Genomic DNA, 19,433 nt, shown 5'->3' on the forward strand with positions numbered 1-19,433 from the left:
TGAAAGTAATTGCTATGGAAAGTAATTGCAATTGAATTAATTGTCAATTAGTTTCAATTGCAATTGAATGACTGAATTTAATCGCAATTACTTTTAATCGATTGATTAGTTGCAATTGATTTTCATTTACTGATGGCCAACTACAATTAACAATTGACACCTACTTACTTTGTTAATTGCAATTAACAATTAAATTTACAGATTAATTGTTAATTGTTAATCCGATTGAAATTTGCCCAATACTGCTTTACACAATCTTTAAGAAACCGTAAAGATCCCATCTCCCCATATCGCAGCAGGGCATAAAGGCCCATGGACCGTGTGTAGAGGTAAAGGCTCCACATTTCTTTGTCTTCGAGACACAGGAAAGTAATATATTTATCCCCAATTTCCGGCCTTCCTTACAAGTTAGGATATTAACATTTCCTCTACATACGTATGTAAGTTTATCTATTTACCTATAGTACTCTTTCTCTATCCTTGAAAAACAGTAAATGTCGTTTCCCCAGTTTCGGATAGGGCATGAAGATCCAAGGGGTACGTGTAGAGGCAAAGGCTTCATACTTCCTTGACTTCGAGATTCATGAAGACCCGCGGCAGCTCCTTACACTTACTAGACACCTGACATAATTTGTGTGCATAACCTATAAATTTCTATAAAAATTAATATCTGCATTGTGGGTAATCTATAATATGCTAGAATGTTTTATGGCTTCCTGCCCGTTCGGCGAAAGCATTAATCATATTACTGTAGCTTTTATAATATAAGTTCCGAATTGCAGGGTTGTCAAGAGTAGACTTCTATGTTGTGTATATTTAGCCAAGAGTATTAAGGGCATGTTATAAAATTATGGCAGTCGTGAGTCATGATTTGTCAGCCACAAAATCTGTAGCTCTGAGCAAAGCGCTTTTTATCCTATACAACGCTAATTATAATGTGAAAGTTCTATTTAAAATTAAGTTTTTCCCAATACTTTTCTCAGTGTGACACGAAGTAAGATTAAAATAATCATTTATGGTTTCATTCAATTCATTCGATAAAACTGTGTGCTTTTAATATTACGGTCGCCGCACTTTGTGCTAAGTCGACTATTGCACTATTTTATCCCAAAGTAAAAATTTATTAAATTATTTTGCACTAAATATATATTAGTCGCTGCACAAACAGCAACTCAACTGGTGTGGGCATAAGACCAAATCTACCTGTACTAAATAATAAATAAACTGTTACAAAGTAAGTAAATTGTAAATAAATACATTGACGCCAGGTATGTCCACAATTACAAAAAATGCATACAAAATAAACTGTGTAAATAAAGTCCAAAATGCACTGTATACACTGTATTGAACAAAATATTTGTACGAAATAAGAGTCCACTCAGTCGAATCCTGGCGCCATCTTGTCTTGAACCAACCATGTCTGGTTTCCTAAGAATTTTGAACAACGTCGATTACTAGCAACAGAATTGATTGTTAAAATATGAATGCATGTAAAAGTAAAATAATAGTAATAGTTAAATAAGAGTCTTTGAAATACCCTAAAACCAAGAAATCATAATTTTGTTAGAATGTTCTTTTGTTTTCAATTCTCTAGTTCGTTTACTTCAATTCCATGCCATTAATTCACGTATAAAAAGTCGAAACAGTATTTTTTCTTAAGTAAAAACAATACTGGAACTACTTCACTCTGTGCTGTGTGTTTCTACTTAGTTGTAAAATGCTTGTTCTAATTTTTGTATAAATACACTGGAAAACTGTGCAATTTAAGTACGATGAGTATTAATTAACTTAAAAGGCTAATTATACCTGCTTCACCCTGTGAAGCTGAGCGTAGTCTTACTGCTTTACGGCACCTCAAGACTTACCTACAAAATGCCTCAAAGGCGCCTGAGCGGTGCGGCCTTGGGTCATGTGCATGTTGATGAAATTAATGTGAAAGATCTTGTTAAAATTTTCATTGAAAGCTTTGAGAACCACGTTTGGAAAAGCTAAGTAATGCATCAAGAATAGACTAGTATTATTTGTTATCTTTCATGTTCTAACTGAAAAATGTTTGTTTTTATTAATATTTAACATGATTTAGTAATAAATTTATACTGCACAAATATATTCAAATTTTATAACACCTGTAGAAATCTTATTCACAACTATGTAAGTATATTCTTAACCACTATATCATATTTCAATAAAAAAAATAGGAAAAGAAAACGAAAGAGAGAGAAAGAAAAGGGAGAAACAGAAACACACCTGGACGAGCTCCCCCAAAGTTATACAGAGATCGGCGCCAGTGATTGGTTATTCTGTTTGTAATCAACTATCGAAAAATAGACATTATTTTGCAAGGAGACGAACATATTTCTCCATATTTATTTATTGTGCAGAAGGTATCAGTCCTTCTCCCAAGATCCATAACACACCCCATAAATTCTTGTGACATGTATCCCACATTAACGAGATCGGATTTTAAACTTCCTGCGAACGGCTCTGAATTCCAATAAGCTGGCTACCTAGGATACGTCCTTATATACTCTAGGGTTGTGCCAAAGATAAAACGAGACTGATCTCTTCCAATAAAAACAAATACATTTTTTTTAGATATGAGACATCGCTGTCACGACATATTTTCAATATAAGACATCCTTAACCTATTTCGTTTGCATTTTCTTAGATGCTACGTGGCTCAGGGTCTAAATCAAGGGTGCACGCACACAGAAATTTTTTTGAGAGGAGTACAAAGTTTATTTTATTTTATTTTAGGGGGAAGGTCCAATACTACAAGATACAAGAGTACAGATGAAGTGTCAAGATCAAAACTTTAGGGTACATCACTCATTTCTCTGCTACACAAACATAGTTGTATTAAGAAAGTGTACAAAGTTACGTGAGTTTTGAGAGCACCGCTGAATTATAAATATCAATGTGTTGCCTACACCCAGACTTACAATGACGCACTTCGCAACATAACCTTTGTAGGCACCCTGTTTTATGTCTATTTTGAAGACTATATGAGCTAATAAATAATGAATATATCTGAGATACTCAGACACTTCAATCTGGATTATAAACCTTCTAGGTACTAATTTCAACCGTAGTTCTGACTTTAACATTTTACTCACAAATATGTTTCTTTGGCTCTTACATTGCATGTGTTGCTATCAGAATAGGCTTCTACTAAACAGGCATGAATCTTTCCCAGTCTATGGGGAATATCGCTTCCTACCTTGGCATAAAACTTAGAAAGCAAAGCGTATTGTGTATGACGAGGTAGGTGGAAAGTAAAAGGATTATTCATAAAACATTTACAAAGGACGAGGAAGGCGAGGCGCAGAGGTTACCCGCGAAGAGGAAATGAGTTTTTAATGCTAACGCAAGGGAACGAAGAAGACAACTGTTCAAAGAAGAAGAAGAGCAGATCGGCTTTTGATGGAAATATCGAGAAAAATAAAAAATAATGTTAAAGTTCAGAGCACAGTTGTTAAGAAACGCTGTATTATGAAAGACGCCAGACTAGCTTTTGTCAGATGTTTTTCTTTGCTTTCTTTTTGGAAACCATAGCACTCTTTTTAAAAGTTCCTATTATTCTTAGACATTTATCTAAATTTCAGAACAAAATTTACAGATTGCGTATCATTTTCTCTCACAAAACTATGGCATCATGTAGAATTCTTTCAGTGTTACAGAAGCACACAGCAAATAGAACGTGCATCAAAGATTTAAAGTAAGGTTTCAAAAAAAAAAAAGCCTTCTTTTAAAATGAATCTCAGGATGCTTTCAAACTTCAATTGGAATGATATAATTGGATAGGAATTTAGTCTTTAATACCAAAATAATACATTAAAATAGCTACCTTAATGAAACTCAAGAGTTACAAGAACTGGTCGTTAGTAGCCAGCCAATAACATTTCGAAAGAATGACTGAGAGGTAAAAAGATAGCCAATTACACTTCGATATATTTATTGATGTGTTTTGTACCATTTAACCAACCACGCACAACATATTTTCTCTATATAATTCCAAAGAGAATGAAACTTAAGAATAAAGTCAGGCAATATTAGAAAGAGAAGACAATATAAGAGTAATTTATTGTTGCCTAATACATGTACAGCACTATAAATGTAAATTTGATAATATTGCGGTAACACATTTGTAAATCCGAGAACTTTCGCTGGGAAATGTGAACGGCTGATAACCTTAATATAAACGTGATAGTTGATACACAACGAAAAATAAAGTGTTTAAACAACCCAAAATGACTACCACTATAGCGTGTTACTTGTGTGTTATTTTAACACCATTGTCTTGAGCACCGAGTTCTCGTGATGATTAGAATAAGAAGTCTTGTCCGAATCCCTTGTCTTCTATCTGAGTTGGAGCCTCACTTTGTGTTTTAGTTCATGTATTTGTTTGTAGCGATCACAACTGTCGCGAATCCCTGACACCAAGGACGTTGCCTTCCGAGCATATCATAAATAAAAATAACTAGTAACTGGTAGTGAGAATTTGTATTGGTTTTTATTGTTTGCTATGAAAAAAGCTATAGGCAGTATATTTGACATTTATACCAAGTAACGAATAACGTACTGTTTTCTGTAATCGGTAAAGAAAATGGTTTTGCAAGCCTATGAATTATCTGACATTTACATGAGTAGTAGTGCTGCTGTTTGTTGTTCTTATGTACTAGGAACTTAATGCAATAAAACGTTGTTCGTTACTTTTAGTACAATAATACCAAGTAACGAACAATGTATTTTGCAGTAAAAAGTAACGACCAGCGTATTATTGCTCCGAGTTCCTAGCACATAAAAACAACGGATGGCAGCACTATTACTCATCAAGTAAATGTCATATATACTGCGTAAATCTTTGCTAATAGCAAATAATAGAAACCAATGAAAGTTGTTACTGCTAGTTAATAGTTATTTACGATATGCTTGGAAGGTGATGTCCTTGCTGTTGAAAGAACACACAAGTAACTATAATGGTAGTCATTTTGTTGTTTTAACACCTCATTTTTTTCTGTATATACTTTAAGGGTTATTCTTTTGTGTTCCATAACACACACCCCTAATTCTCCTTCAGTTTATCCATAGAGCAAGAACGGTTAATAGACAATGGGAACTGTTTTCCATATGAATTCAGTTTTCCAATACCATCTTCCATCTCCGATCTTATTTGTCTATTGCAGCGGGAAGCGATATATCTACTACTTTCAGTTTCAACATTGGATTTCCATAGTTTGGAAGCCTAGAGGAGTTTTAGTGTGAATTCAAACCAACATTACTTATCGTAATCATAACACGTTTAGTAACGCTATCTTGCAAGATTTTTTCAATAATATAGGGTGTTCAGAAAGTAACTATACAGTGCCGTGTTGTGGTGTTCCGCACAACGTCTTCAAGAACATGCAGAAACGTGTGCAACTGTGTCTTCAAGTGCAAGGAGATCATTTCCAGCATCTCTAATAACCTCCATAACATTAAAGTTTGGCTTCGAGTTAATTTCAGTTGTTTAAAGTGGTTTATGGAAAATAAAATACGGCAAACTATGAACTGCATAGTTACTTTCTGAACACCCTGTATATTATTGTTAAATTACACGTGCACAATGAGCTTGAAACCGAGAAATACGGTTGATTTTAAAAACAACCATGATTCATCGTTATTATCATTGATGGTTATTTCAACATTATGTGTGGTTTCAATATGAACCAGTGGCAACTCGTGAGGTAAGACACATCAGTTAAAAAAAATGAAAGTTAACTTCTAACATCCATTATGCCTATCGACATATTCTACTAACTTTAGGCCTAATGACTAAATATATGTAGCAACATCTTTTCAACAAAGGGTGATAAAATGTGTTTACTCACATTTATAGAATTCCTTGCAACAAAAATCTCAACTGACTTTAACACAACATCCGTTGAGATATTTTGTGGTCTAGTTCCAAAGATTACTATCAGATCCTAGAGAAATGTATATGAGCATACCTGGAATGTATTCTTTTGACCAACAAAAATCAACAGAATTGGTCATCTACTGCATGTCGAAATTCTACGTGAACTTTCCCACAACACACACACACCTCTATTTAATATACTGTAAATACCTTAAATTACGTAATTATTACATTAGACACCACTGAACTTTAAACAATATTGTATTATAATGAATTAATTTGATAATTATGTATAAACTATTCAAAAATTAATTTGACGAGCAACATGTTAATCATCATAGCTTTCGTCCAGTTTATGATACATCGATGTTTTAACCTTCTAGCAACAAATTTCTTCATTTAGATTTAAAAATTTATATCAATGTCTCTGCTGATGATGGATTGATGAACTCAAGTGGCCAATGCTTACTAAAAATTATGGGTGAGTCCGCCAGATGAATTTCGTTAGCGAATTTTCCATTTTGATGAAAACTTGTCATGGAATTCTAGGAGAATCCTCTCTTTTCTAGACTCTTCCGAAACTCTCTGCTGCCATTGAATTCCTCTGCACCTCGGAAGAGCGTTCGTTCTTCTCAGAAATCCATTGTCGGCATCTTATCATCAATAGGAATCGATTTCACCACTTTTCTCCATCTCCAGCTTCCAACTAAGGATTCAAATTGATTTGACGATGTCTAGTTTTATTTTTTGGTGCTTATTTTTTTTCTTCCAGGGAATAAATTTATTTTGTATCATTGATCCAATCCAGAAAGACAGAGAGAGAGAGAGAAAGAATAAAAGAAAGGGAATTCACAGGAAGGTGGATTGTATGAAAATACTGACATTCAATGAGTATTTACGTACAATTGAAAACTTCTGAAAGTTCACATCGATCTATCTGAACTTAATATGAACTTATTCGTTGTATACGATTACGCGTTTTCAGTTAATAAAATTCATAGAACATGGCTAGCCTGACAAACGCAACTGCTGTGAAGTATTTAGCATGTGTCCAAAAGCGATTTGCAATTCATAAATTGCCTGATAAAATATGGAAGATCATGTTAAAATTTTTTTTAAAAAAAGTGAATATATTCCGCAAACCGTCTAACATGACACGAACTGACTGGATTTCATGAAATATGGCTGGTCACATTGAAGTATATAGATTGTTGGTGACTATGTTGAATCAAGTTTCATGTTACGCATATGTAATGTGCATGAGGAACTGATAGCCGTGTTTTTAGGACGCATAAGTCTTGGACAGATAACAGGAGTACTCATAAGTATTATACAAACTTTATTGGGGATACAAAAGAAGTTAAATCTTGCAGACAAAAACAAATGTTTCAGTGAAAATATAGTATGTCTGTGATATGAAACAAAAGTAGAAGTACTAATTAGTTGTAGTGTATAAGGTTATTGCAGATACAAGCCAAAATAGGAGATGCTTTAAAGATAAATTATTAGAAATGCTGTTTAAGAAATCGTTTACAACGTCAACATAAGTGTTCGATTTTGTGCATGGTTTAATGGTGTCTATTTATCTTTGAATCACAAACAACAGATTTTTTTTTAAAAAAAATGGAATGAAATCTTTAAGTTTTATATCCCACATTTATGCCTGCAGGCTAAAGGACGCAGTGATGGTGAACAGTGAACGAAATAGTTGAAATTAAGTAAGTGGGAGGAAAAGGAAGAACCTCGAAAAACACGTACACGATGTTTGTCCACCACAAAGCTCACTTGGCGCGAGCTGGGATCGAACCAAGGACATCATGTACCAAAGGTGAATGAAGTGATTTACCGAACGTTCCTCAGTAACTTGTTTTAACCTAATTATCACTATCCTTTTACTATGTTTTATTAGTTTTACTCGTTCTTCCAGTAACCAATAACGACAGGGACACGAACACACAAACATCGAGGACAGTTAAAATTCCAAAGACTCCATCACTGAGAATCGAACCCGGGACCCTGTACACCAAAGACGTATGTGCTAGCCACTAGACCATGGGGAAGGGCAACGCTGAGCCTCCGGGGCTCTCTAACAATAGAACCACTCAAAAATAAAGTATGAATTAGGAAAAGAAATCACAGAAAAGCTTATCAAATGTTGTGTTAAATACATTACAAAATTTTACTTTGTTCCATGAAATAGTATTAATACAAATATTTTCTCAGGTCTATCGTCTTATGTGAATATTGAATAATAAGATAATGCAAGTAGAATTGTAAACTCGGTACAGACCTTTCGTGTCTTGCTCAGAATGGATTGAGGTATCAAATTCGTATATATGGCTTTATGTTCCTTTTGAATATAAAAACTTTCTGTAATTTGATATTGAACACAATTTTTTCGAGATATACACCTTTTGTTGTGTTTAAGTTTTTATAAATCATAATCTTCATCATAACTTTGATCATACAGTAGTTATTCATAATTCGGGACCGCGATGGCTTAGTGGTACTCACTTCTGGTGCATAGGATCCTGGTTCGATCAAGTGGGCTTTTCAATTTTCAAACACCGTGTGGGGGAGTTTCACGTGATTTTCCCCTTTCCTCTCCATCTGTCCGCTCCACCATTTCGTTCAGTATCACCATCAGCGTCTCCCTTAGAGCCTTTAATCTTAATTGTTATTAAAGATATGTATAGCCAACTACGTTATTTTGCATGCATTTCTGAATTTAAGCTGCGGTCAGTGTTCACGTTAATAGTATGACGTATCCTTCATACTCTCGATCTTGAAATGACGTAAGAAACAAAACTCATCTTAATTTGATTCTCACTGTGTATATATTTCTTTAGAAATTGCGCAATAATTTTATAACGTTTTATCTTTTTTAAAAAAGAAATCTTCTTATATGGTGAAAATAGAATAATTTTTATTAAAAGAAGGAACACGTTTCGATGAAAAAACTGGGATTTTTTCCCAGGTGTTCTCGTGCTTCTTTCCTTATTCAAACACACGTTTGTTCTAACCAATGAGAAAGAAGGCCTTCTTTCATGTTTCCTGCTGACAGTTGTGAGAATTCCCACATGGTGGAGTTAAAGGTCGAGTTGTTTTTGACTACGAATAATAATAATAATAATAATAATAATAATAATAATAATAATAATAATAATAATAAATAGAATATTCAAATAGATCCATAATAATAAATAGATCCATCCACCTGTAACATAATATTTATTCAAATTGTGTTTGCTCCTTAGAAATCATGTTTAAATTTCATTGTTGTTATTGTTATAAAATAGCAATATAAAATGAAGCATTAAAATGCAATTGTAGAGATAGTACAATATATATAATAATAATACAAAATAATATATAATAATACAGAATATTCTAATATATAAAGTAAATAAAAACAAAATTAAAATTAAATATAAAAGAAATAATGCCAGAGAGAGCCGAACGCAAAGGGTGCATAGTTGCGAGCAATGTTCTTTTAGGCATATATCATGGGGATATGCCTCTTCCCCGTGGTGTTGGCCAACCTGAGTTAGGCTAAACCAACTTTCGATTATATGTCACTTTTGTGAGATCTTGCATCGCTTGACGTAATCCTTCATTCGCCTAACTATTTGTCTCATACACTTATAAAAAATGAATGATAAAATTTGTAAAAAAAAAAAATCTTCTTTTGCCTAATTTTCGTTACGACTAATATGGCGGACAATAAAAATAATCGTGGAAATTCAACTAGAGGGTAATTACAAGAGGAAACTCTCTACTATGTGAAGAATTGTGAAACTGTCCTGCAGCGACTTCAGGATAGGGTACTTTACGGTAACTCCTTTAGCTCATACCAGCCTCCAGAGGTTTGGGATGTGGTTAGGAATCCCCTTCGCTCAAAGCGGTGTCTTCCCACTTGCGACATTCCTATTAGCGACAGGAACTGTTAACTGTCCTATGAGCGACCGATTCGATCTATTAACTGCTCTATGAGTCACCGATTCGTTCATACTAAGATAATGGAAGAAGACAAGGTTCTCTCTTCTTTAACTTGTTTCATGCTATGCGATTTAGAACCTAACAAAATGTACTATGAAAAATTTCGCTCTACCTGAATTTAATACATGAGACTACTCTCATTACACTAACAATATTTTATACGTTTTTCCTAATATTATATTTTTGAATTACTTTCTATGAATACACTGACTATATCAAGGGGAAAACTAACTAAATATTTAGAGTAGTTCCACCTTTGTCTATGGTTCTAATATAATTAAAAATTTCATGTTAAAATGATGCGGAGCATAAGATTAGATTAAATATGTTTATGGCATAAGAAAGAAAGAAAGAGGTAGGGGCGCCCGAAGAAAATTTTCTAGGGAGGGGCATCTTCATGGTTGCTGTACCATGTCTGGTATATCTGGTATTTAATATATGTGGTTTGCTATATTACGTATACATTTTCGTGAGCCAGGGGGGTGATCCCTGCCTTCTAATCGGGCGCCCACGGAAAGACGGTGTTCACCACTTGAGGATATCAAAGAAATTATTACACAAGTTCCAAATCTCTCGCAGTTCGTCTAGTTATAAGGGATTATTTCAGATTGTTATACGACAAGCTTTTATGTATAAGTCAAAACAAGGAAGGAAGGCAAATTAAGCAATTAGTTTACGTTTTAGTAGCTTACAATAGGGGGGGAAGGTAATTTAAAGAGTTCGTTTACCTTTTGGATTGTTTAGAGTGAACTGCATTGTAATTGGTGAGATTGGTAGAGAATAGCCAATCAGATGTAAAGGATCTCAAAAGCTGTCTTTTATCATTGATTTTTTTTCATTTTATTCAGTGTCTTTGGAAGTCTGAAAAGTAGATAGTTGGCGAAACTGTTACACGTTTAAGTTTTTCAAAATAAAATATATTACTGTGCTTAGTGAGTAATTAGATTTGAATCAAATTAAGTACAGAAAACAGAGCTTTTGAAGGAAGGGGATATTACAACCTTGATTTTCAATAATTACATAGGAATATACATTTCATGGAAATGTCCCTGTTGTCTCGCTGTTATTTGGTATGTTTTATGTCAAATCTAACTCAAGTTTTATTTGCACTCACTGTAGAGAGAAAATATATTTGATGAACTGTATTACTGGCACGTACATTTTTCGTAGCAAGGTTGTTCGGACGCTAATAACGCCAGAGGCAAACATGTTTCACGAGAGGGAATCGTATCATCTTCCATCATCTCAATGTAAATGAATCGGTCGCTCATAGGACAGATAACAGTTCTTGTCGCTAATAGGACTGTCGCTTCTGGGACTAATTCCTCAAAGCATCCCCCAGGAATTTTAGGCAAGGAAGTACTCCTTCGTCCAGGGCGACTTCAGGAGCAGATGTTGGTTAAGTTATCAGTGGTCAACTGATACTTATGTCTTCTTTGGGTCCATTTTTATAGGCCATTTCTCAGTGGCTCGTTCCTCTTCGGTTTCCGTCGTACTGTCTTCGTGACTTCCTGGTTTTATGTGTATCGTCTGCTGTACTGATGCTTGTAAACAATAGCACATGTTGCTTGAATAACATGTGCTTGCAATGAAAGGTGGGGATTCTTACAATATATATATATATATATATATATATATATATATATATATATATATATATATATATATATATATATATATATATATTGCTATTGATATTATAATAACCCGCGGTCAATATATTTTTGTTAGCTAAATTCAAATTCAAACAAGCTCAATTTTTCAAGTAAGTGCTGTAAAGTTCAAATTTTATCAACTAACTAAAGGGAAATGAGAAAGCTATTAAGTTTTTTTAAAAAAACAATGATGAACATTACTTTTATTTCCCCGAACTTCATGTAAAATGAATTAACGAATATAATAAGTATACACTAAAAGTAAACAAATCAACTCCACATGTAAACAAGTAAATTAAGCATTACAGTACTCTTAACATTCCAGATAAATACAATATGACACAGCATTAAAATACGAAACTAAACTAATTTCACTGGTTTAAGTATGTCCTTTATAGTATCATATCGATAATTCACCCAGACAAAACGAAGATTGTTTTTCCGCGCAAAATGGCGGATACAAATCTTATCATTTATCTTTCAAAATTGTATGAGATGATTGGTTAGGCGAAAGAAAGATTAAGCAAATCGTGACGACACACTTTTGTCCATCCTTTAGCAAAATAAAAACAAAATCCGGTGTAAACCCATTTTCCCATATAAAGTTCCTACGTACTTATCCATGTGATTATTTTATGGCCAGCAGTTCTGCGCAATTGAAAAGATTCGTGTTTTTTTTTTTTTTTTAAATATTACATGAACACTACGAAGAAACAGTCCTGTATTTTCGATCCTCTAACTGCCTGCATTAGAAAAATCTTTATTAAAATCTTACAGTTATGAAAACACTTTAAATAAATACTTTCTAATCTTGATAATTTCAAATATAATTCCATCACCACCCACCACCACCAACAACAACAACTGCACGCCTATTATTATCATAGTTACTTCTTCTGACCAGTGATTTAACTATGGGGAGCAAACGGGTCTTGTGCACCGGGCGCCGGATTAGTAGATGCAACATTGGCCTAATATTTATTTTCACTATAACGCACGGAAAGGAATTTTAGCAAATTAAAAATCATAACAAATTACCTCAGAAACTTAACAGTATAACCTTAAGATCATATCCATAGAGCATAAGTTAGCTTCAAAGCTATCTTTTGAGGATATTGTAAAAACCTTTGCACCCAAAAAAAGCCCGTAAAGTTAAATTTTAGTTCCAGCTTTCTATGTCTTCATTTAACTTACATCAATCTAAGAGATTTGAAAATACAGAGTATAATACTCTAGACAACAGTTTGACTTTTTGTCATAATAAAATATTCTGTTCTAAAGTAACAGACTGTTGATTCATTCTACACATATGCACATTCCGATATAATTCGAAAGACATTGTAATTTCCCGTTATTATGATAAGACTATAAGAATATATGAAACATGCTACTCTTAGATTATTTGGCAATCAAATACTTATTAGTTTGGTGTTTTATTTCGTGCTGAAAATTAAATTATGTACTGCAATTTTGAAATCAAGCTTTATCACTTGAATGGAATAGGAGAATTACTGTGTGGTGCCAATATCAGGTGTAGTCTGGGAGCGTTTTGGTTTGGTTGATCAGTTGGGGTTACTCTAAGACGAGTTCTTGCCCCGGGCAACAACTAGCCTAGTTGTGTCGCTGCTTTTGACAATTCTTTTACCTATTTATTACTTCTCTTATACAAATAAAACTGCCTTAAAGAAGTATTGAGGGGGTCTATGTTTCTAGAATTCTCTCTGCAATTCATTTCATTTGTTAACGCATCGAAAATGTTTTACTCGCATTTGGGTTTTACGTTCGACAATAAGTCGATTATTATCCACCATCATCCGCGATCATTAGGAAAATTAAAAACAAAATGAAATCTTTAAGTTTTACGTCCCACGTTTATGCCGGTTAGGCTAAAGAAGACATTAGGAAAATTAGTCTCAACTGAAGAAAACTAGTAGTATAACAAGCAGAAAATTGGTGAACATGTTCTTTGGGATTTTAGAATTTAGATTTCTGACGTTTGGGCATCTATGGCCATTTAGCCGTAACGTTTGACGGATGACGTCCCTCGGCGAGCACACTATTCGTAGAAAGGGAAGGAAGGAAGGAAGTGGCCTGGAAACTATAAGTTAGGTACCACCCCGGCATTGGCATGGTGTGAATGAGGAAAGTCTCATTCAGAGTGGCTAGCCTGAAAAAGCGTTTGAAACTTTTTCTACCGAGTGCCTCTACCGGGAATCGAACCCGGGACCAAACGTGTTCTTTGGATACCCGTGAATAACATATACATACTAAATAACACATCCTTACAACAATACAGCAACGCTTGAAAGCGGATTTGAGGTATTCTAGTTCTCTCACACAGCAATGTGTTCGTTAACTGTGTCATTAGTGCGTCCGTTCTAACAGTTTGATGAACTGGAAACAATCTGCAATTATTTTAACATAGCGAATCTTACCACTGTGGAACCCAAGCGGCTCGTGCGGTTGAAAAAAAATCACAATTTTAGATTGAAAACCACTTATTTCCAGCAACTTACCTCTTTTTCCATTTTTTCGTACTTTTACTCAAACCAGAGTTGGTGTATGGCTCCAGACTTTTAATACACTCGGTATATGAATAGATCACATTGATTATTATGTACTCCTAACAGTGGCGTACATACATGCTCCTGACAGAGGTATACATATATACTTTTAACAGTGGTGTATATATACATATGCTCCTCGTGGTCCCGCGTAGCGTATTTGCTAACGCTCACTTTCGGTGCGAGCGGTTCCGGGTTCGATTCTCGGTGAGGGCACGCGGTTGAAAAGCGTAAAAAGTTTTTTCAGGCCAGCCATCCTGAATGAGGTTTTCCTTATTCACACAAGGCAAATGCCGGGGTGGTACCTAACTTATAGGTCTCAGGCTGCTTCCTTCCTTCCCCACTCCTTCCTTTCTTCCCTTTACCTGGATAGTGTGCTCGCCGAGGGTCATCGTTCAAACATGACGGCAAAGTGACCTTAGATTCCGAAAAAAAAAACAGAAATCTAAATCCTAAACATACATGCTCCTAACAGTGGCATACTTATACAATATATTTCTAATAGTGACATATATATACTTCTAACAATGGCATATATACATACTTCTAACATTTGGTTGCATACATAATTCTAACAGTGCACTTACATGCTCTTAACAGTGGCACACATATATACTCCTATTGGTGGCATACATACATACGGTACATATTTCTTATAGTTGCACACATTTATACTCTCAACACTGGCATACTTATATACCTCTAACAGTGGCACATATACATACTCTTAACAGTGGCATTCTTATATAGTATATTCCTAACAGTGGTATACATACATGCTCCTAACAGTTACGCACACATTTACTCCTAACAGTTGTATGCATATATACTTCTAACAGTGGTATACATACATATTCCTAACAGTGACATACGTAAGTATTCCTAACAGTTACGCACATACTACTTCTAACATTGAATTATCTCACTAAAACGTAGTTATTCGTAACAAATTCATTATGCGTAATTTGAAGAACTTATATGGTATTCTTTTTTGGATGATGTTCCTTTTTTAAGTTATAAATGCATATTTTTTTCCCTTTAACAGAGGAACTGTTGAGCAGAAATCATGCAATCTGGTGCTCAAACGATGGTCAAATGATTCTCTACGCTTCTTTTAATGACAGCCTGGTAGAAGAAATCAAGTTCCCTTGGTATGGCACTTTGGAGGAAGGAAAACTTTATCCAGATATCAGAAGTCTTCGATATCCAAAGGTAAGTCATTATTAAGTTTTAGTAAATTGGGAACATGGAATATCTATCTACGTAATCTGGTTATACACAGAGATTTCTTAGTAATAATAAACTAATTGCTAGGATAGATGTTAGACAAAGTGTGAAGAACTTTAGAAAATACCGTAAATTATGTTAGATTGGAAATGTGTACAATTGTAAACATAGACCATTATAATATTTATAACTAAGCCAGATTTTCGAACATTTCTTGCATATCCCGTAAACGCGAGTAGGATGCATCAATGCTATCATATATGCATCAATGTTATTGTTTTGTGTAGGATAGCATTAATGTTTTCTGTGGTTTTCTGATTTACTCTTGTGCCCAATTCATTAAGAAAAGAATGGAAAGATTAAACATTATCTTACTCATGAAACAACAACTTTAATGCACATAGATTCAATTACCTTCTTTCGTGGGCTATTAGCACATATGGACTAAATAAACAAGTCTGTGATGCATTCTCTGCCCTTCCTTCTTGACAATTTCCACAAAGTACTTAATATCGCTTTTAGTTCTCATTGACAGATTCATACCTTAAAATAAGCCTGAATTTTGTTATAGACCAAACGGACATTCTCAAATGTTGATTATACACAAACTGTGCTTCAACGCAGTTTCATTCGATGGAAACTAACATTCAAAGTGATAATTAATAAACAAGGCTTGCACAAAAGATAAAAGACCTGTATTCATATTACTGGTTGATTAATTCCAACAAATATAAACAATACTGGATCTTCTTTGTGTTTTCCGTAAAGGGTTACGCTGCCACTTCAATAACAACAATAATAATAAAGGGTTACGCTGCCCTTTTATATATTATGTACTTACATGTAGTTAAACAGGGTGTTTCAAAACACCAACGACAACATTTGGGAGGTGATTCCTGACACCAAGATAAGACGAAAAGTATAGACCAACCTAAGTGCACAAATGCTTGCTTTCGGAGTTATAGGCTGCCGAAAACATGAAAAAAATGAACTTTAAAGGTCCATAAGTTCAACACTATGGGACTTACCGTAGTCGGGTCAAGACTTTACTTAGGAACTAATATGTGCCAAAAATATATGTTTCAGAATCCTAAGATACTCATGCAACAAATTTTATAGAGGTAGTTTGGATACGGGCATGTAATTTGAAGTACTCACCAACTACCTCTATAAAATTTGTTGCGGAAGTACCTCAGGATCCTGAAATATAGATATTTGGATAGGACACATACTAGTTCCTAAATAAAGTCTTGACCCGACTACGGTAGGTCTCATACTATTGGAGCTATCGACCTTTTTTTGTTTCATGTTTCCGGCAGCCTACAACTCTAAAAGGAAGCATTTATGAACCTAGTTGGTCTATACTTTTCGTCTTATTTTGGTATCAGGAATCTCTTCCCAAACGTTGTCGGTGCTGTTTTGGAACACCCTTTATTTTACATGATCCTTTGAAAATTTCTATTATCTTTTTCTATACTAAAATTACAGTATAGAGAAACTTAACAAAATAAATTAAAACTATGTGTAAAAGTGTTTTCGCATTCGTTATCAAATTATATTCCTACAAAAACATATTTATATAGACATGCGACAATAATTTTGGACATGAGTGTACATATTCCTACTTTTGTCACGAGGTTGGTTTATTATTACCCCGTCTATTATTAATGGTATTGTTCTGTACACACTTATATTGTCTGCAACGTTTCAACTGTTCTACTTTTATTATTATTATTATTATTATTATTATTATTATTATTATTATTATTATTATTATTATTATTATTATTATTATTATTATTATTATTATTATTATTATTATTGAAGATTTGAGAATTCAATACTGTATTCGAAATCTTAGAACGGATTAGACGAAAAGCACGTATGGCCCACGAGCGGGAAGGAGAGGGATGAGAAGTGTGTGTGGTTTACTGAAGGGGCGCCAGATAAACAAAGTTGAGAACCATTGATTTTTTTTTTGTTTGTTTGTTTGTTTGTTTTTGCTATACGCGATCTTTCTGCAATCTCACACACAATTCTATGCGTCATTTCAAAGTCCAACCGAAATAATTAGTTGGTACAATCAATACGCTACGCATAAAGGATTTGCCTCCAAATATAGAGTTCATTAAATATCCCTTGGGACCATTCTAATCCACATCATGTACACAACGGATTAGTGAATTAGGCATAAATATCTTCCGTTTACAGTGTATATGTAGCTGTTTTCCTCTAAATTTATGTAATATCGAAATTATGTACTATATTGATTGCGTACACTCTCCGAGGAGATTTCACTCGCTATCTCTGCTCAAATGGTAATCCTGAGAGATTCTCGGTGGTGTGCACATGAACCATACGCAAGTTGACAGCTATTGGATTAAATGGGTTGATGACCACAAGCGAAGCAAAATGACAACCTGTGCTGTTTGGGATATGAACTGAATGACCTGGTATACTAAGCGCAAGATAATTTCAGGTCTTACTTAAATTAATAATATTACACTTTGTCGAATTCACACTTACGTGGGATTCAAGTTCATATTCACTGGTTGATTTAAAGAGGATGAAACATACAAAGGTATTTTCGTAATATTCAAAGATGATCATCTTATTCCGTAGCATAATGCAACATTCCATTGTTTTTCTTCAAGTTTTCGTTTTGAAACTGAGAGAAGTATTAATTTTATTGCTTATTTAGGTTTTACACATTTTTCTTCTCCTTGTATTTAAAATATATAACAGAATTTGGGGGTTAAGTTCCAAAGTTGAGCGTCCGTTTCCATGAAAATTTTAAAATTTACAGGAAAGATATGGATAATTTAATCGTTTGTGTGCTTGATAATATATAAGCGAATCTGTTCGAAAAATCTGTTTATTTGTTATATATAAGCGGTTATAAACATGGGACTATACGGCGAGCGGAGGGAACTACTTGGCGCTAGGTAACCGAACAGTGTGGGAAGAAATCTAGTATTTATGTTATCAACATGGCAAATGTACAAGGGCAGTGAACTAACAGTTTTAACATTTGTGAAGTAATACGTTGATAACGAGCAAAATCTTTTAAAAGTTTGTGAAGAGCACGGACTAATGAACCTAATAACAAATTGCAGAAATGTGGAAAGGAGATAACAGCGAAACAACGTGGTGAAATCGGACGCCCAACTTCGGAATAAATGCCGAATTTGGAAACGGTAGACTATCCAACTGTAAACATAAGACTACGTTGTAGTTGACATTTCGTGAAGCATTGGACAAGCAATTCAATTGCTAATGCAGGTCGCCCCTAGGAAAGAAGTAAAATTAAGATTGACAATGTAACATCGAATCTATTAGATAAATGACAACAAATATTTACTTGACAGACAATTACTTTTAAACTACAACAAATCTTTACTTAACCAACATTCACTTTAAACTTCTTACTTTAAACTACAACAAATCTTTACTTGACCAACATTCACTTTAAACTACAACAAATCTTTACTTGACCAACATTCACTTTAAACTACAACAAATCTTTACTTGACCAACATTCACTTTAAACTACGTTGGACCAACGTATTTCTCGACTTTACTTTTGCAATGCCCACCATGCCGAACCACTAGACTACGTGTGATCTACTAACTAAAACAATCACATGGCCAAACTAATGCATTCAAGATCAGTTACTGAAAACAAAAATCTAGATTTAAAAACGCTATTTAATTTTTTTCCTGGGTTATCTTTGTAAGATCAACTTTGTATTGTCATATATTATTCAGTTAAAGAAAGCTTTTTAAGAAACATTGCAATATTCGAAATTACAAATCATTTATGCAGAGTCTTATTCAAAACATTCTGACACTCGGCCTTCTTTAAAGATTCTGGCTATTCTGTACTCTTATTCATTCACGAAATTAATCGAAACATAAGTAAATCTTCCTTGGCTACTTAACCCTTTGACTACCTTTTTTTTTTAAAAAAAATGTGAATATACTTTTATATGTCCATGTACGACTCCTTTGATGTGGGATATTCCTGACAACTGTACACTGTACACAGATTTGGAAACTAAACAGTCTCCTGGTGACATCTGAACCGAT

General features: G+C 34.1%; 1 protein-coding gene across 2 annotated transcripts in view; it reads left to right on the forward strand.

Annotated features, from left to right (window-relative positions):
* The window catches only part of Dpp10 (Dipeptidyl peptidase 10), a 521,190-nt gene that overhangs the window by 421,757 nt on the left and 80,000 nt on the right, over positions 1-19,433 (forward strand). For both annotated transcript variants that reach the window (XM_081743917.1, XM_081743914.1), the window contains exon 7: positions 15,163-15,329. In XM_081743917.1, coding sequence (XP_081600043.1) covers positions 15,163-15,329 — 167 coding nt within the window. The remainder of the gene's footprint in view (positions 1-15,162; positions 15,330-19,433) is intronic.

This window comes from Thermobia domestica, chromosome 2 (assembly GCF_964235325.1).
Source record: "Thermobia domestica chromosome 2, izTheDome1.hap1.1, whole genome shotgun sequence".
Classification (NCBI taxonomy): Eukaryota; Metazoa; Arthropoda; class Insecta; order Zygentoma; family Lepismatidae; genus Thermobia; species Thermobia domestica.